Below are 20,131 nucleotides of genomic sequence, written 5' to 3'. Positions count from 1 at the left end.
AATAGCCTGATAAAATACAGTCAACTGAGAATGACATTTCCTCATTTCTGAAGTCACTATTGTGTGCGTGCTCTGGCCCTGTCTCATAAGGAAAATAGGTAAATGCCATACATTATTTAACAGCAGTTTATCGTTTACCATGACAATGTGCAAAAAGGTGCACTGATAACGTATTGCATCCAATCAAAGAGTTGAAAACACAAATACAGTTTTCTCTCCTCCACCCATTATTCACTCTCCTTTCAAGTTTAAGATTTATATACAGGTGTGTAGCTATTTCAGAATTTTAAAAGCAGCAACAAAAGAAAATAGAGCATGCATATATGGCAAAGAGACATGAGGTAGTTTCGAAATAAGTACTAACAAGGCAACAAAGTTAAATTTGCACAAACATACCAATGCCCAGTAGCTGCTTTAATAATATAGATCCAACACTAAAAACTAGCTCCAAGGAATCATGAGTTATCTGCTGCTCTTGAAACTTCTAGGAATTAAAGGGAATTTTTTTATAAGGAACCAGTTTAATATAGCAGTAAAGACTACAGAGAGGTCCTACATCAGATGAGAAGCGATAGGGGAAAGAGAACAAAAGGTAGACAGCTGGGTTTGAGGGAAGGGAAGGCTAAGAAGCAGTATTATTTAAAAAAAAAAACATTTTACAGCCGCAGCACAGCACAGTGTTTCCTCATACTAAAGCGGGCAGCCTTCTCCAGCCCGATTCCCCCAAGTGCTGTTGAACTACACAACTACTATCATTCCTGGCAATTCTGCTTGGGGATGTTAAGAGTACATCATCATCTAGAGGACCCCCACTGGAGAAGTAACCTCCAAACCAGGAGCTAGAAACACTCCCCAAACTTTTATGAAAAAACCACATGAGCAATTGACCCTGTACAGCTGGAATGAGGAACCTTGGGTCCTGTGGACACAGCCATTAGACAAAGGTGATATACAGGTGTGTTGCTGAACTACAACTGCTAACAGCCACCATTTAGCTATGCAACAGTGTAGCCCAAAGGCTTTGAAACAAGGCTTCTTTGGCATTAGGAAAGCAGTTGGTTTGTGGGGATATTCAAGACTATTATTAAAGCTGACTTCTCTTGCTCTGAGTAGTGCAGGTTAGGAGCTGCCTTCCATGAAGACCGAAGCTCCACACTCCATTACTGCCCCATTCTAAACTTCCAATTTAAATTGCCCCATAGGTTCACATATATATCCACATATACGTATTTACATTGATTTTTTTTTGCTAATTATAGTCTCCAATACTGCTAGGTGGTTAGATGGAAAATACCTACACTTGAAGGAAAAGCAAAGCCAGCCAGTTGTCCTACTACAATTTCAATCAGGACTTTCATAGAACTGTCTTCTCTGTATTAACTATTACAGCATCCAAAATAATTTGCCATCAACCTCCTAAAGAAGTAAGAAAAATTTCAGTATAAGAGTTTAACTAAGCACAACTGGTAAACTACCAGAAGAGAGACTGACGCAAACAGAATATTTTCCCCAGCTGTAATAAAATAGCAACATTTCCCTTTATACACTTGTTAGACAACAACCAAAAGAAAAATGTAAATGCTAGTCATATACAGAGTAGATCCACTGCAATAGACTAAGTCGTGCTCAAGTGAATGAATTCACTCCAATTTGGGTATCACCCAGAAAATGGGATTTCTGTTGCAGATCAAAATCCCCTTCTTTGGAAATACTAACAAATAAACCAAAGAAAAGAGGGACACACTTTTTAATCAAGTACATTGGGCAGTTGAAGAACATTTTTAAAGGTCATCTTTCAGTAGATAACACTGATTTTTCATCTGGATTATTTGTAACCAAGTACCACACTCCAGAATCTTATCAAATATCTCAAATCTACAATCAATTTACTGAAGATGTAGCCCATTCCTTTACATCAGTTGGGCAATTTGGGTAAACCTGCAGAGCTTCCATAATTTGGTGGTTGTCCAAAAGAAGATTCATTAGCAAGTATTCTCTTTGTGTGCACATAGATGGTCCTTCTACAGGTTTTATCAATTCAAGATGCAGCAAGTGTTCGTAAGCCTAAAAATTAAAAAATACAAACGAATCATCATTAGAATCTTTCCCCATCATCCACGGAGAAACTCAACATAATTTGCAGTTACAGATATTTTAGATTAGAGTTTGCTACTGAATAAGAATTAAGATGCAGCAAAAATCTTGCCTCTACAGTGGTACCTCGGTTTATGAACACAATTGGTTCCGGAAGTCTGTTCATAAATTGAAGCGAACTTAAGCATTGAAAGTAATGGAAAGTGGGTTAATCTGTTCCAGACGGTCCGCGGAGTACTTAAACTGAAGCATTCATAAACTGAAGCAAACCTTCCCATTGAAAGTAATGGAAAGTGGATTAATCCGTTCCAGATGGGTCCGCGGCGTTCGTAAACTGAAAATTCGTAAACTGAGGTGTTCATAAACCAAGGTTCTACTGTATTTTAGGCTGTTTAGTTTTATTTTCTAAAACAGAATCTCCATCACACAAAAAACTCATTTGCAGCATCAAAGCTACATGTATGCATACAATGTTCACTAGAGGGCAGCAGAGTACCAAATACAGTAATGAAAAGACTATGACACCTATGTAAAGCATACAACCCTAAAACATTTTAGAATACAGAGGTACCTCTACTTACGAATAACTCTACTTATGAATGTTTCTACTTATGAATGGAGCTCCGTCCGCCATCTTGGATGCGGTTTAGATAGGATTTTTTCTACTTACGAATTTTTAGATAGGGTTGCTTCTACTTACGAATTTTTTCTCCCAATGCATTCCTATGGGAGTCGACTTACAATTTTTTTCGACTTACAAATGTGTGTTCAGAACGCATTAAATTCGTAAGTAGAGGTACCACTGTATCTTTTTTAAAAATAAAAAATGGGAGCTAAATCTTATAGTTCCAGTTCTTCTATCAATCTTATTTCAAACTATTTGGCTCCTGTGGACAGAAGCTTTCAAAAGAATGTAATAAAGTACATACCTTCATAACAACAGGTTTCTCAAAACTGTACACTGTGTGTGCTTTCCTCTGTAGAAACCTCTGGTACTCTACATTAAAGCAAATACAAATTATATTACACTTTTGTTTTAGAGGTAATAAACTACACATTTTGTTACAAATCTGATGTCACCTTACCATTATAAACCATCTGAAAATTAAATGGTTCTCCTTCATAAGTATCATTTAAATGTTTCATGGCTATTATGAGGCAGAGTTCCAACACAGACAGACCTATTAGAGAAAGAAGACAATTCTTAATAGCCATTTTCATGGTAGTATAGCTTTTTAAATGCCTAATCTAAAATGTTAACAGCTATTTGAAACTATTTTTATTATTTCTTCCTTCAAGCTTTCAAGAGGAAAGCTGACTTTAAATTTCAAAAATCCGATAAAGGAAAGGAAGTCTACTTGGTCAATTATAACACTAAGCCTAACATGGTTTTACCCCAAGGTGACAACTTGTTGGGTAGGACCTGCCCCACCCTCTGGGTATGTTGTATCCTGTAGTTGTTGGCCAGTGAAGCTTTCCCAGATGGTTCAGAGACTTCTGACTAATAGCAGACAGCTGAGGCTGTGCAAATTCTGGACCACTTCCTGGATGCAGTGTGGGATTGATGAGGGCCAATAAACTGAGCTTAAATTCTAGCAAAACAGAAGCACTGTGGTTGAGTGGTTCAATTGTCTGGAGCTGTCAGCAGCCTGCACTCCCTTCTAAAGGAGCAGCTTTGGAGGTTGGAGGATGGATGGTGGGTAACAGATTGAGGTTGAATCCTGACAAGACAGAAGTACTGTTTGTGGGGAACAGGAGGCGGGCAGGTGTGGAGGACTCCCTGGTCCTGAATGGGATAACTGTGCCTGGGAGTCATTTTGGACTCACAGCTGTCCATGGAGGCGCAGGTCAATTCTGTGTCCTGGGCAGCTTTCTATCAGCTCCATCTGGTACGCAGGCTGAGACCCTACCTGCCTGCAGACTGTCTCGCCAGAGTGGTGCATGCCTTAGTTATCTCCCGCTTGGACTACTGCAGTGCGCTCTACGTGGGTGACCCGGAAACTACAACTAATCCAGAATGCGGCAGCTAGACTGGTGATTGGGAGCAGCCACCGAGACCATATAACACCAGTCCTGAAAGACCTACATTGGCTCCCAGTACATTTCCGAGCACAATTCAAAGTGTTGGTGCTGACCTTTAAAGCCCTAAATGGCCTCTGTCCAGTATACCTGAAGGAGCGTCTCCACCCCCATCATTCTGCCCAGACACTGAGGTCCAGCGCCAAGGGCCTTCTGGCGGTTCCCTCACTGTGAGAAGCAAAGCTACAGGGAACCAGGCAGAGGGCCTTCTCAGTAGTGGCGCCCGCCCTGTGGAACGCCCTCCCATCAGATGTCAAAGAGATAAACAACTACCTGAAGGCAGCCCTGTTTAGGGAAGCTTTCAATGTGTGACATTTTAATGTATTTAAATCTTTGTTGGAAGCCGCCCAGAGTGGCTGGGGTACAAATAATAAATTATTATATTATTATTATTATTATTACTATGCGGTCTTTTTTGTGGGGAGGGGTTACTCTGGATCTAGGCTTATTGCTTGAGGCTCATGTTACTTCTGTGGCTCAGAAAGCCTTTTACCAACATCTGTTGTAACCATTCCTGGATTGGGATAGCTTGACTTTGGTGGCTGAAGCAGGAGTAACCTGAAAAGATGAAGCACTGTAACGCATTCTTTGTTGTGTGACCATGGAGGTTTGGAAGCTGCAGTTGGTGCCGAATTTTGCAACCCAGTCGCTACTGGCCACTGGTACCCACGTCTGGTATAGCACCTGTGTTGCAGGAGCTGCACAGGTTGCCAGCCCTCTCCTAAGGTCTTACTATTATTAAATATAAAGCCATAAACTCACTGGTGACAGCATATTTAAAAGATTGCCTTATTCCACCTCCCCAATATTTATGATCTACCACTGAGACATGTCTGATGCTATGTGGCAGTGTCAAGACTATCCTCAACAAACCGTGCATTTAGTGCCCACTTCAGTCATCCCTGAGAATCTGGAGATCCACAAAGGACGAAGAGCAAGTGAGGAGAGGGAGAAACACCCAATTGCAGAGCATGCTTCAAAGCATTATTTGGGGTGTGATGATCCAATTGAAACAAAGAAAGTACATAAAGTGCTCACATAATTTAAGATAGTAAGTACACATTGTCATCTTACCATGTACAATATTTGCTTTAGAGTCCATTCTGCAGTGTTTGCCTGCTTCAAGAAGGTTTGACGCGTTGATATACGGGTGTGAGACAGTTATACTACTTGAAGCAAGCATCTAAAGACAAAAGGCAATCAGAAAATGTAATACAATGTTTTACCAGATCAAGAACAACTTAGATGGATTTAAGTCCAATTTGGCTGCATTATAAAGAGGACTACTCTTAAAATTTTTAACGTTTGCAGCGTGGAGATTGGAAAATTGGTACTTACAAGTGAAGGTTCTTTCTGGTTGGTCTGTGAACTCCTATTTTTTAAGTAGGCAGAGAATCATGTGACAGGGCTTTTTGGCACTATGAAGGACCTCTGAAGGTCCTTCCCAAGTTTGAGGCCATGGCCAATACTGTAGCAGAAAAATACAGTTATAGAAGGAAGTTAAGGGAATAGTGGGTTGTGATGGAGGAATTGAAGAGGTGAAGACCACCCATAGGGGTGAGGGCTTCTGGTTGAAAATATGCACATTTTAGTAAAGGTATGGTCTTGAATACTTCCACACACCAACCATAAAAAACTTGCACAGTACCAACACTCCATGACTTCTGTAGTGTTGAAGATATCTAAGGTATAATATGTAAAAGCTATGCAAGACCTTCAGTGGGTGAAGTCACTGTACCATGATGAAGGATCATGCCATAGAGCTCTCCCCATGATAGAAATTTACCTGAGGAAAACAAAGTGGTGGGTCTTGGGGCAGGGGTTTCGTTTGGAGAGAGGAATGCCACATTTGCTCCTTTTGAAGGTAGGGAAGAAATGGAGAAGAATTCCTTTGGAGAGGGAACAGTACAAAAAGCCAAGTCACACGATTCTATGCCTTATGAGCAAGCAGGAGTAAACCCACTTTGGATGCTGCCCACACCAAACAGTAAATCTGGTTTTCAAGCAGAATTTCCTCTTTCAGACTTAACAAATATTTCTTGTTTAGAAGAACCAATATATCCTCACTAAAGCTAGTACGCAGGCAAAGAAGAGGGGGAAAGGACAAGCATGGGTGCATGACATGGGTCCCTGGCTTCCTAAGAAATGGTTTATAGAGCCTGGAATGTTATATTCAAACCAGGCCAGAGATAGAACCTTAATAAACTTGTTTCTCTACATAGTTTCTGAACCCAAATCCTGCAATCAGAATATATAAAACAGAATAAAGGGGAAATATTTAACATTCCTAACTGTATATGGGTCCTTCCAGTGGTCTGGAGGGGGCTCTTAAGACAGTAAGACACACCAAACATAATAAATGTCATGATAGTCAACAGGAAGCCTTGGACTTGCAGAATTTTATTAGAACTTAAAAGGCACAGACTTTCCACACTGCTCCACGGGGAAGGGTTGCTATGATTACAGGAGGGGTAATCACCACCTGCCCTTAAGTGCATCTCCTGAGTGAAACTCTGCTCAGGGAATACTGCTGGTGGCAAGAGTGAACTCTGGATCCCATCCTCAGAAAAGCATTTATCACTAGAAAAGGGCTAAGCCAGCATGCTGTATCAGAACATTTTCCTTTACATATTAGTTTTCTTTTATATACACGGTAGTAGTTGTATTAACTCCATTTGTAACTAGAAGTATCAGTTTATTTCCATGAATAGCAGTAAAATGTGAGGCAGAAATAAACGTGCCAAGATCTTACCAACAACATGAAGAGAGACCGCAGATCTTTACTACAATGGAATTGATTCTGCAGTACATCTTGTACCTTTTGGTCTTCTAAGAGAGACTAAAACATTATTTTCAAAATCAATAATTTTTAAGCAATCTACTCGTCTTAATACAACTAAAACATTTTTATACAGTTGGTAGGATAACACAGTTGATCACAAAAATATAATCTGTTATAATTTATCAAAAGCAAACCATGTGGTTGGCTTTAACAAAAAGATCAGAAAGAATATGCTGGACCATATGGCATTGAACTGTAAGGGAGACGCAGAGATCTAAATAGAGACTATTATTTGTGCTGTGGCATCCCTTTTGCTTGTATTTATTTTTGATTCAGATTTGTCATGGCCAATGACCAGTTATTTGGATTTGATTGGAAAAGTTGGATGAAAACTTTGCTCTCAATCACCTTTCAAAGCAAGTACTAAAATACTAATAAAAACTGTTTTCTTCTGCCCAGTTGAAACTTTAGTAAAATTAAGTTTATAGGATGATGTCATTATGTACTAATTTATCTCACTTTTCTGGGGTGGGTGGGGAATTTTTATGTACCTGTTTGAAAGGGGTCTTGTATTAAAAAAGTGATAAATGCAATAATTTTACCATAGTTGCTCTTTGTAATAGTGTTTGAGACCTTTACTCTACAATCTAGCATTGCAATTTTCAAACAAATTTTTAATTACAGAGGCAGATACCAGTGCTAGATATACTTGGTGGCTGGTTTTGAAAACAGAAGGTAGGGAAGCAATAAAGTACCTTCAAGTAATACTTGATATAAAATTAAAAATGATAGCTTATACACAGAACTCTCCTCACACAACAAGACTTCCCTTTCCTCTCCTCCCATGCAACTCCAAAATCTGCTCCAGGGGTCCACAAACTATCCAGAGCTGATTTTGAGGGCACCAAAGGGGCGTTTGCAAGGGAGAGGAGGGAAAATTTCCATTTCACAAGTGGAAATCTGTACACTAACAGAACATAACTTGGATCCTAATTTCTACTAGAATAAGTACATTCCAATGCATTCCTTTTCAAGTTGTATAAGCACTGTTACCCAGCAGTTAGTTTGAAGGACTTCAGCAAGAAATTTCAATTGATTGCTTATTATCATTTCAATTACCTGTACATTCTTATTCCATTTCTGAATAAAGGACTTTTCTGGAAATTCTGCAGGCAGGGATAACTGTTCTTTACAAATATTCAGATATTTTTTAAAATCAAATGAATTCATTAAGTATATTTGCCGGTGTGAAAATCTTGACTTCACTCTCTTCTCCATGAGTTCTAGAATGTCCTAGTGAAAAATTGCAAACAGGACAGAAACCTAAGAAATCTACGAGAAAAAAATATCAATTGCTAGTTAACTTTTTTAAAAAAACTTTTTAAGGATGCAAACTGACCTCGGAATTATGCTTGAGCATTTGCCAGCTCTGCAGAATGACAACTTCAATACATACGTTATAAAACAGTTTATTTGAAATTCTGTATACATAGGTTAAATGCTTGCAACAGAAAATTTTAGAGATCTCAGTTACTATCAAATATCTAGATTAGTTTTCAGTTTATTGGGCATACTAGTGTTGGCAACTTATTTAAATTATCTTTATCTGAATTGTATTATCTATTAAAAATGATTATTTGAACAGGTATTTCACGTTACGATTTCTCAATCAACCCTCATTAGAAGAGGAACAGAATCTTTTCAGCCAACATGAATACTATTAGCAGTATTACTTGACTAAGCTATTTCAACTCCAGTAGCACACACAGGAAGTTCTACTAAGTGTGGTTAAAGTAGCATTCTTTATTTAGTAATGAAAATGATTCACAATCCCTAAAAGTCTCTTACTTTTCCCTGCACAGGGTCTCTAGCCAATTAAAGAGAAGCATCTTTACTAGTCATCATCTGAATTTACATGCACTGGTGGCGACATATATTAAGAGAAAACTAAATTTATTTTACCAGTCTACAAGTCAGACCAACAACAGCTATAGGTGTCTGTGCTGACTGGGACACATCAAAGAGGTTATACAGCAACGTCTGGTTCTTATGATGAACAAACAGATCAAACTCATCTAGGATGAACAGCACCGGGCAACTGTGAGCACGGTCACCTAATACATAAAACAAACGGGTAACTATTAGGGGCCCAATTCAACTAAGTGGTTCTGCACAAAGACTTCCACTAGCTCAACAGGTATCTCTTTGCAAACAACTGAAAGAACTGTAACATAACTTGCAATTTAGCAAGAACTTCCAGTTCATTGTAAGAAGGCAAAGCCACCTAACATTTCACTTGAGTTCCTTTACTGCAGTATTTAAGTTACAGATTTTCTTACCCACCCTTCACCATAATGTCCCAGGGAGGGTTATAACAAAACAATGATACAATTTAAAATAGAATGATACTAATATGCAACAACGGAACTACAATATTAAAAACAAAACAAAAACAGAGAATAAAGTTACAAAGAGAATAAAGTTACAAAGTTACAAAGATCAGGGTAAAGAGGCACGTCTTCAGCATTACGGTAAAAAAATGTACCACAAGGATGATAGATGCACCTCAATGGGGAGAGAATTCCATAATTTAGCGGCTACCACAGAGAATACCTACTCCCTAGTGGTCAATTGCAAACCTCTGAGGGACACAGAAATACCAAGAGGGGCTCCTCTGCTGATCCCAATTGTCTGAGAGGAGAAGGAGACAGTAGAGAAGGAGCCAGGCTGTCAGATATTTGGGGCCTAAGCTGCTTAGCGCTTTAGGTACCAAAGTGTGCAGCTTGAACTGTGCCTGCAAACAAACTGGCAACCAGTGCAACCAACCAGTGTAGCTGATTTAAAACAGGGATTGTAGAAATGCTAATGGATACCAGTTAGTAATCTGGATGGAGTTGGTCATAGTGTTTGTCATTAAGCCCCAATAATGTGTTATTAATCACCAAGAAAATATGTTTACCTCTCTTTAATGCTTCAAGAAGAAATGTGAGGTTTTCTGCAAAACTACCCTAAAAGATAACAACATCTGAATGATTATCTGGTAGATATTAAGCTTTAAAATAAAAACATGTAGCAGGATTCACCAAACGAGTGCCTATCAGCAGAACCCATGCACAAACATTCCCATTTGTGCAGCAGGGCTTTCCCCCTCTCCTCCAGCCACCATTGCACCAAGTGAAATTGGTTTTTCTTTGGTGGTGGTGGGAACCCCCAAAACAACACCCCCGGAATCCCATCCATTGTATTTTGTAGAACTGTATGCTATTGCAAAAAGTGTAATCAGAGTGGAATAATCAGTTGCAGGGGATAAACAGATAAATAACTATATGACTTTTAGAAGACATATGAAGGCACCCCTCTACGGGGAAGTTTTTAATGGCTGTTTTATAGTGCTTTTATTATTTTGTTGGGAATCATCCAAAGTGGGGCAACTCAGTCAGCTGGGCGGCATATATATATATATATATATATATATATATATATATATATATAAATAATAAAATGGTTAAAACAGAGGAAGATTAACCAGAAGAAGTAATTGAATATGAAACCAATTAGCAGTAAAGAAGCAGGTGTTAAAACATCATAGAAAAGGCAATAGAAGAAACAAATGGAAATCGGAGTAAAAACCTAACCTAAAATGAACACCTAAGGAACAAACCACAGTAAAAACTACTGGGAAACACATATGCACACAAAAAGTAGTAAAATAAAGCCAGAAGAGCACAAGCTATATAAAGACCTGCTTCAAGCAAGGACAGGAAAAAAAATATCACTAAAGGGAAGGGACAACATAGGAATGATGGCATTTTTTATGCCTTCAGGTAAGTGGGAGCATAGCAATAAACAATTAAATAAACAATTAAATAATAATAACCCAGTTGGTTGTGTTGCAGTCTAAGAAATCTCAAAGGGAAAGCTGCGTTTGCAATGCCCCTTACATGGTTTTATGATTTTGCAGCATATGGATATAGTTACACGTGAAAGAGTACAACAATGTGGACTATATATATTTAAGCACAGCTAAATGTTTTACTTACAAAAACTTTATCTCCAACCACATTTTCTAGATTTAGCTGTCTTGTAATCTCCTTAAGAGCAATTTTATCATTGGTCTGTAATAACCCTAGAAGACAATCGCAAATACACAATAATATTCTAGATTTGGAAATTCTATAAACCCCACCAGAAAGACAGAAAAAAGAATGCATTTTATATTTCAAAAAATAGTAGCAGCCAAAGCAAATTTTAGAAATGTCATTAAGTATCCAAGGATCACATGCTCATTTCTCTCAAAGTTGCATTGGATCCTTAGTTTCAGGAAGATGAAAGCTAGGCAGTTCAAGTGCAACAAAGCCTTGTTTGGTATTATATGAGTGAGCCTTGAGCTTGCATACTCCCTTCTCCAACTCCTTCACCTCACACATTCAGATCCTGTCTAGAAAAAAAACCCATAGCCGTGGTTTGTAAATGCCCCTTGAACAAGACCTACAGACTACGGCAGGGTTTGCAATTCTTGGAAGGAAAGTGCAAACCTGTTTGCCTGTTCAGGTTGACAACAAACTATGGTTTTTGCTAAACAGTAAGTTGTTGAGTCTTGATCACATGGCATATTCTCAACCCTTTAAAGCAACCCATTGTTAAAACTGATAATATATGGTGGTATCCAACTTCCATGTGTGAACAGGATGAACTTCCACTTATGCACCATGACTTTCCTTTTCTCTCCTCCCTCTGTAGCCTGCTCCTGGCAATCTACCCTGGGTAGTTAGGGGATCATCTGCAGCAGACTTGCAACAGGGGTGCAGGATGGATAATAGAAATTCCATTGCACATGTGGATGTCTGCTCACATGATGCTAACATGTTTATGTTAACACAGCTTTTTATAGAGCTTTTATGTACAATTCTATCTCTGCTGCCAGTACATACTATGGCTACAATAAGTACAATTCCTTGAAATTGTTAATTGAAATAGATCAGTACAGAATTACAAGGCTCAATTAGCACTATCTTCAAGGAAATTCAGCTGACGTGACCAAATTACATACCATTTAAATGAACTTGTAAGATGTTTTCTCTTACTTCCTTTACTTCCATGAGCTTCTTTAAGACATGACATGTTAACTAGGAAGAAATAAAACAAAACATAATTTCTTATGCCATATGCTTACTACATAGTATCAGGATTTAAAACTGAAACAAGTTTTTATGGGCATGATTTATACTATTGTAACAGAAAAAATTGAACATCTGTTTATAGAAGGGACTGGATTCCAGCACAGGATTTGGGAGTGGTGGTTGGGAGAGCTGAGAAGATCTACTTATTATTCCACTGTCCCCCGTGATGCTAACATTCTGCACTGGTGGGCTGGGGTAACCTCTGGGACAGAACGGCAATCTGTAGAAAGCAACTGCCAGAAATATCTTCCTGCTTCTATCTGTGGCATTTCCAACGGATTTAAGTCCTTTCTGTGCATAGAAAGTTTCATTTGAACCTGAACAAATAATTGTTCATTTAGATTTAAGACTACTTCTGGTTTCCAATAAAGAACATGTTAAAATCACAATCTTTTAAATGCACCAAGTGGAATGTAACATTTGTTGCAGCTTTTAAAAGTTATTTCGTAATTGCAACAAATGAAAAAAACAATGGCATGACAAAGGAAAAATAGTAGAGATTTGCTCCTATTCTAGGTGGTCTGTGCCTTCCCAGTAAGCGCCTTGTGGGAAAGATCCTGACAAATATGTTTTGATTTTATTTTTGGTTTTACATATAAGGATTTGTATCATTAAAATTGGATATAAATAAATATAATAAATAAAAGCAAGGGATTCAAAGTATCAATTCCCTAGATGGTATTAGTCAGGAAGCATGCCAAAGAGTGAAATTTGCATCCAATGGTATCCTGATCCCCCTGCATCTTCCTCAAATCCCGAGAGGATACGGGGATCCTTCAGAACAGTGGAAAGGATGGGGGAGAACATACTTGTTCACAGAGCCTCCCCTTACTGGATGGGCACCATAGGACATAATCCTATCAAAACTGGAAAGTAAAGCTTAGTTAGAAAACAGTTTTATTTATGAAGTTTAGAAAAGATTTTTCTAGTCAAGAGACCTAAAAAGATCAATATAGAATAAAAGATGTAGAATAAAAGGTAGAAACTCGAATAAAATAACACATTAAGAAGCTAAAGCATCTCAAATGTTCCAAAGAAGCAAGGTTAAAAGCTCTGAGAGTCACATTCTATGTACCAAAATGCATGGGCTGGTGAATTCGCTTTAACATCATTATGAAACAAATTTCTTCCCTCTCACCACAAAGCCAGCATTTGATATAAAAGAAAATGAATTTCACTGATAATTTTCATGCAGTACATTAAATTACAACTTTCCACATGGGACTCAATATATAAAAACTAAATGGAATTAAATATTACCAGAGTCTTCCCTGATCCCCGAGGTCCAATAATGAGTACAGAGTTGCTTTCGCCATTGATAGCAGTACGTTTCAGAAGCTCAAGTAATTGTCTGAGTAAGACAAGGAGAGAGAATGAGGAAGACAAATAACTTTAGACCTGGAATAATTTCAGATATCAAATTTCATCTCAGAGAAACAAAATCACATTATTTTTAAAAAGTCTCAGCCCACCTCCCTTTACCCATCTAGAAAACACATTATGACAACACACCAAGAAACAGAACTGAACACATTTGTCTGTGCAATTGTTATTTAAATGCTTTTCTGATTCTCAAGAAGCTAGCTTTTTTCTTGGAAGGAAAAAAAGGACAGTTAATTTTTAAAACTACGGTAATCTCTACTGACAAATTCTAACCCTAGATTTATAGTCTCTGTAAATATATCTCTAAGCTAGTTCAAAAGATTGAGTACAAACTTATTTTAATTAGTAGGGTAATTTTGACTAGCTTTATGCTTGATTTCATATTTTAATAGTTATTAACTATTAAGTTTTTTTAAAAAAAAATGATGGAGGAGTTTCCACTGTCTTCTCTTCACCAACACATTACTTACTGATGGATACCTACCTTACACACTTCTTATGGAGCCCCGTGTAAGGTCAAGTGATTATGTGTTAGGATTAGAACCCCTCATCCTCCTTAATGTAATAGCTGCTATAGTGCTGACTTGAGACCATGTTACTGAAAACGATTCCAGGACAAGTATGGCTGTTGCTTTTCTACCACTTTCGGTGAAATGATCCATTAAGGTTGGGAGGGCAATGGCACTGTGATAACTACTGTGACGATCCAATGAAAAGAGAGCTTTCATTTGAGGTATGCCATAAGAACCACTGGGAACATTTCCTCCCTCCCTATGAATATGTTTTAGTCTTTTTAGAGTCCCTTTGAGGATGGGTAAGAACCCAGTATTTGTGGAACAAATATTTGAAATATTGATATCTACAAAATTTGCAGTTTAAAGTCCACAAGATCAGTAAAGGGGTTATCTGAAACAAACATAAATACACTGTTTCCTTACTTGTATTGGAGCTCAATTCCAAACAACTTCCCATTTTGACTCTGGTGACAGAACCTTTCACGCAATATTCTTTGTACCTGCATATTGAGTTATAGAGACATCAAATATGCACAGCACAACCAGCTGTCATTTAACAATTTTCTCTTATCCTGTGGAAGTTAGTAAGCTACAAATTTGTTATTGATTGATTTTCACAATTTATATCTTGCCATTCTCCTTCTGGGTCCCAAAACAGCTTACAAAATGCAAACAGAGAATATAAAACATAAATTAAACATCATAGATTAAAACATCAAAGAAGCATTCATGGTGAAAATGCCTTATGGAATAAAATAGTTTTAATCAGGTGTCAGCAACTTATCATGTATGGTACTTGCTTGAAAATTGATAAAGTACAGGTTCAAACAGGGCAGGCAACCGGCCTATCTCCCATATCCAGGAACCACCCACCCACAAAACCTCAATCTTCAGGATTCAGGATTCAGACTCTGCTTACTGGCCTAACTGCTTCTAGGCACTGTCCAGGTCTTTAACAACATCTCAGTTCAGATGTAACAGAGATGGATATAATCAGCATACTGATGACACCTTGCCCCCCAGACTCCTAATGACCATGCCCCCAGACTCCTATTGACCATTCTTAACAGCTTCATATAGATATTAAATAGTACTGGGAACAAAATATTACCCGAGGGGACCCTATAATGTAACTTCCATGGCCCCAAATAACAGTCTCCCAATGCTACTTTTGGACATGGCCCTTAAGTAAAAATGGACTTGAACTCTCCAGATCTTCAGTGGAAGGGGAAGACTGAAGAAGGGCCTCAATGATTACAGGGTCCGGGATGGTTCATAAAGCACCATCCATTGGTGGAACCAAGGCTGATTCAGTCCCAAACTCAGGTCTGATTCCAGATTGCACTGGATCTAGATAATCAGTTCATCTAGAAACACCTGCAGTTGCTCCGCCATGAACCTCTACATCACATTACACAAAAATGGAGTGTTAGCACCAGTTTGATAGTTATTGCATTCCATTGTTCTTCTGTCCACTTTCGCCCTCGGACTGAAAAATGTTCCCCACCCTGCTATAGTACAAATATCCAGGATTCTTTATAGTAGAGATGCAGTTACATAGGAACACTGCAAGTGCCATACACCAAGTCAGACCATTGGTCATCTATCTCAGCAATCTATTTTCTTACTGGCAGTGTCTCTTTGGGATTTCAGACAAGGATCTTTCCCAGTCCTGTCTGATGATGCTGGAGACTAAATTCGGAGCTAAAGTTTGGTGAACAGAGCAAATCATGTGATCTACCTACGGTACTGAGTTATGACCCCACCCCAGCTAAACAATAACAAGCAGTAGCCGTGACGTTAGTCGTGACACATATACACTCCAGAAATTATCTAGTAATAGGTATGCAATTGTGGAAGTGGGCTTCTACACATGGATTCATTTACTGCATTAAGGGCTAAGCACACAGACAGGAATTGAGGGTGTTCTTGCTGGTTTACACATGAATGGGTTTGTATGTGCAGCTGTAAGCGATCACATTGGTGCTGCATTTGCAAATCCAATCAGGTGGTAAGCAGAATTGGTTTTGGTAGAATTTATCAAATGAGTGTGTGTGAGAGAGATTTATACACACTTAACAAGAGAGACTGACTGAATCCACATCTCTCTCCACAAATGCATAATTTGTGCATATGAGTCGCAAAAGAATAAACATCTCATGTGCAAGTAGGACATGCATACTTGTCAGCAACCCCCCCCCCAATTTATAACTTCATCTTTCCTATTCAAGCAATTATACTAACCTTTGATATGCATTCCCCATTTGTGAAGCTATCCTCCTCCTTTAGCTTACGTTTGCTCATTGTAACTCAAGCCTTAAAAGAGAAACATTTTATGTTACAGCAGAACTTCCTTACACATAAGACTGGTATTGCATCATTTTATGGTTCTTTATTCAACAGAAGCCTGAAATGTGCATAACTGTGATCCCGAAATAATCGATGAGCCACTACAAATCATATGCATGACACTGGAAAATTATTCTTTGCAAGAAGTCTTAAAATTGTGTTTAGTTTTAAACTTCATTTTCTTGTAGGCAGGGCTGGTGCCAAGTTGGAAGGGGCACTGAGTAAGATGCTCAGTGATCCCTGAAAAATGAAGACAGTGTACAGTGGTACCTCTTGTTGCGAACGGGATCCGTTCCAGAGGCCCGTTCACATGAAAAGGCCGCATCCTGAAGCGCCGCATCTGCACACGCGTGACGCAATGTGACGCTTCTGCGCATGTGTGCAGGTTACAGACACGCCAAACCCGTAAGTAACAGGTATGACTGTAGATGCTTTGCCCAGTGCTTTTCTTCTCAGTGCCAGGTTAAGCTCCACCATCATCTCTGCAGTGGTCCAATGCTGTTCAGTGCTGCTTTCCCCACTGACAGAATTAACTTACCAGGCTGGACAAGCAGCAATAGGGGCAGGTGGTGGAACTCAGTCCACCACTGAGAAGAGAAGTGCAGGGCAAAACATTCACAACAGCTACTGCCATCTTCATTTCCTCAGAATATCTCTGGGCCCCATCATAGCAGGGCTCAGAGACACTTTGGGAATAAAACAGGGCAGCAGCTCTGTAGCCTTACCATAGCTTTACCCAGTGCCTCACTTCACAACACCTGACTGACTGCATGTCACCATTCAGAGACCAAGAGAGAGTACACATGTCAGCATCTGCCCAAACCATGATCTGTGTGAAAGTGATCTGAAGTGTAATGCTCAGACACTAATTATATTATTTCTCTGGAAAATACAGGTGCATAAGGGAGTGTGAGATCCTCACCCTGAAACAAGACATGGACTCCAATCAATATACCCCAACATTCACACTACACATTTCAAGCAAATATAGAATGTTGGGCTAGGCACAACACTAAAGCATCTCAAAGGGGTCTTGATTCCTGGATATGTATGATCTGGGCCAACCCAAAGCTAAGCCTTTGTATCTATTTTGCCTATAATTAAGTGCATCATGAATAAAAACTTTTCATAAGTTTTGGGCTCAGAAGAAGAAGAAGAAGAAGAAGAAGAAGAAGAAGAAGAAGAAGAAGAGGAGGAGGAGGAGGAGGAGGAGTTTGGATTTGATATCCCGCTTTATCACTACGCAAAGGAGTCTCAAAGCGGCTAACATTCTCCTTTCCCTTCCTCCCCCACAACAGACACCCTGTGAGGTAGGAGGGGCTGAGAGACTTCAGAGAAGTGTGACTAGCCCAAGGTCACCCAGCAGCTGCATGTGGAGCAGAGATGCGAACCCGGTTCCCCAGATTAGGAGTCTACTGCTCTTAACCACTACACCACACTGGCTCTACAACACTGAGATGGGCTTATGTCAGGTGCATATGACTTCAGGGTGCAAAGCCCCAGTTTCCTACTTACATATGTTGGCCTAGGATCATCATGCTTGAACAGTACCTTATGCAAAAATAAACTTGAGATGGGCACAGTAGCTATGTTCAAACATTACATCAAATCACAGTTTAGCATAAATGACAAGCCATGCCTAGCCTTTGGCTCAAACCTTTCCTCCTGTGTAGTCACTTCTAATTCAGCATAGTTTGTCATCTTGCTCAGAGCAGTGGTTTTAAAAGGACAGTTGCAAAAACCACAGTTTAAAGTTAGTTTGTTTAAAACTAACCACAATTATTGCTAACCACATTTTGTTGGTGTGGAAAACATGGAATAACATAATTAGCTATCTTGTTCACATAATAGTATACCATGGTTGAATATAGTCATAGCTAGGGCAAGTCATATGGGATCATCTCCCAGTTCCAAGGGTTCTAATGTGTGGTGACTGAAAGCTTATTTTGGGAAGGGAAGTATGCAAATTTCAGTACCTTACTTAACTGAATACAATAAAAGACCAAAGACAGTCTCCAACCAAATTTTAACCTCCATTTCAAACCCAATCCACTTCAGTTTACTCATCTCATACCAGCTGGCTATATATATCACAGTCCTCCAATCCTGATCTTTGTTTATAACTTTATAATTTTATCACCACAGTATTATATTTATACAGTGCCATCAACTGTCACCTGGCAGCAGAGATTCCATCGGGCTATTTCAGAAGGAGAGATGGAAGTAGGGCTCATCCCATCAGCTCTGCTGAAAGACCAACCCCATCAGACATCTCTGATGCCAAGCAATCTCTTTCAATACTAGCTAGTCACTATAGGAACTACTGTTTAAATTGGTGCCTGAGTTTGCTTTCTCTTTTCCATCTCTGTCCCTTGTGTGCTGATTTGTTGTTTGACTGTAAGCCTCTAGGCAGGGACCGTCTTGTTTTAATTCATTGTATGCAAGCCACTCTGGGAACCACTTTTGGTTGAAGTGGGGATGCAATTGCTCTAACCAAACAGACAGGATACTGTACTTTACAAAGAACAGCAAACCAGGTCCCTACCCTGAGCGGGCTTACACACTATAATTTTCAACTGGAAGCCTGGCAGGAGCAATTTACAGAACACGTGTCAAGTAGCACCAAGGGCTAAAACGGAAGGATGTGCTGTCAAATATAGCAAAGTCAATACACTTCAGAAATGATGCATGTGCAATTTATGCCACCTAGATACACTTTACGTACGTCAACACTCAGCCAGCCTCTAATTCCTATATTGGTCCTCAATACTTAACAGTTTCTCTATCCGTTTGGAGGCAGGGAGAAGAAGCTATATGGCTGCTGTAACTTTGACAGGGCTTAAACTCAAATCCCACCATGGCCATGATGTCGTCAAAGTCAAGAGTAGATCATAACCAAGTGGGTTACTAGCCTGCCCTGCAGAATCCCACCAGGGAGTCCAGCCTTCCCGCCGTTGTGCATATTTAACAACCGCCCCTGCTAATATCCTGCCTTGGGCTTAATGACACCATGGCCGTGTTCCGTTCTCACAACCCACCTACAGATCCTTATTCCTTTAAAAAAAAAAGGTGGGGACGAGAAAACCGCTCAGAGCCCCCATCCCCACCCCACCACTATTTCGCCTTGAGGAAAAGAGCAGCCCAACACGCCTTCTCTACTTATAGGGCGAGAGGGCAGGTGCAAGAGCCGTTGAACCGCTTCAGAACCACCGTCCGGTTTTAAAAAACCACCACCACCAAAAAACCGAAGCCAAGGTGAGGAATTTTAAACAGAGCCCCGCCCTCCTCCACGCAGTTCCCGCGCGCACACCTTCCCCCCAGCCTCCTCAAAACCACGTCCTGGACCAACCGTTACCTGCAACGCTCACGGGCAACTCCCGAGCAAGCGAGCAACGCTCACGGGCAACTCCCTTTCTCCCCCTCCCGTCACTCTCGCTCTCGGCTCCCGCCCGCTACTCCGAGCGCCCGCCGCCAAGCTCTGATGAATGCCCTCCCGGCAACCTCCGCGCGAGCGAGAGAGAGCGCACCTCTATCACGTGACCCCTGCGCGAGGGCGCCGATCTATTTACACGCGCAGCGGCTCCGAGTCAACGGGTTTCCTGTGTCTCTTCCTCAGACTCTACTCCTCTCCGCCTCCGCCCATTGGCTTACTTCCGCTTTTGCCCTCTTGATTTCCCCTCCCGCAATTTCCGGTTTCCCCTCTTTTTCTTTTTTTACCTCCCCTTTTCTCCTCCCCCCACTCCTCCCAC

At 39.9% G+C, this 20,131-nt stretch overlaps 1 protein-coding gene across 6 annotated transcripts; it reads right to left on the bottom strand.

Moving 5' to 3' along the window:
• Positions 1-1,730: 1,730 nt before the first annotated feature.
• Positions 1,731-20,026, bottom strand: ORC4 (origin recognition complex subunit 4). 6 transcript variants are annotated; one of them, XM_088661669.1, is made up of 14 exons: positions 19,910-20,026; positions 16,278-16,349; positions 14,457-14,533; positions 13,396-13,486; positions 12,006-12,081; positions 10,996-11,081; positions 9,915-9,963; positions 8,918-9,069; positions 8,075-8,248; positions 6,926-7,012; positions 5,248-5,356; positions 3,180-3,275; positions 3,024-3,091; positions 1,731-2,064 (listed from the first exon to the last, which is right to left on the bottom strand). In XM_088661669.1, exons 2-14 carry the CDS (start codon positions 16,335-16,337, stop codon positions 1,882-1,884), a joined length of 1,308 nt encoding a protein of 435 aa, XP_088517795.1. In that variant the 5' UTR covers positions 16,338-16,349; positions 19,910-20,026; the 3' UTR covers positions 1,731-1,881. The 6 variants fall into 6 exon arrangements, with proteins under 6 accessions (XP_088517795.1, XP_088517800.1, XP_034987021.3 ...); XM_088661674.1 differs by lacking the exon at positions 19,910-20,026 and adding an exon at positions 19,693-19,877; XM_035131130.3 differs by lacking the exon at positions 19,910-20,026 and adding an exon at positions 19,738-19,877.
• Positions 20,027-20,131: the final 105 nt, after the last annotated feature.

This window comes from Zootoca vivipara, chromosome 1 (genome assembly GCF_965207765.1).
Source record: "Zootoca vivipara chromosome 1, rZooViv2.hap1.1, whole genome shotgun sequence".
NCBI classification, from domain to species: domain Eukaryota; kingdom Metazoa; phylum Chordata; class Lepidosauria; order Squamata; family Lacertidae; genus Zootoca; species Zootoca vivipara.
Note: the sequence above shows the minus strand (reverse complement) of the source record. Positions and strands in the feature narration are given on the sequence as shown.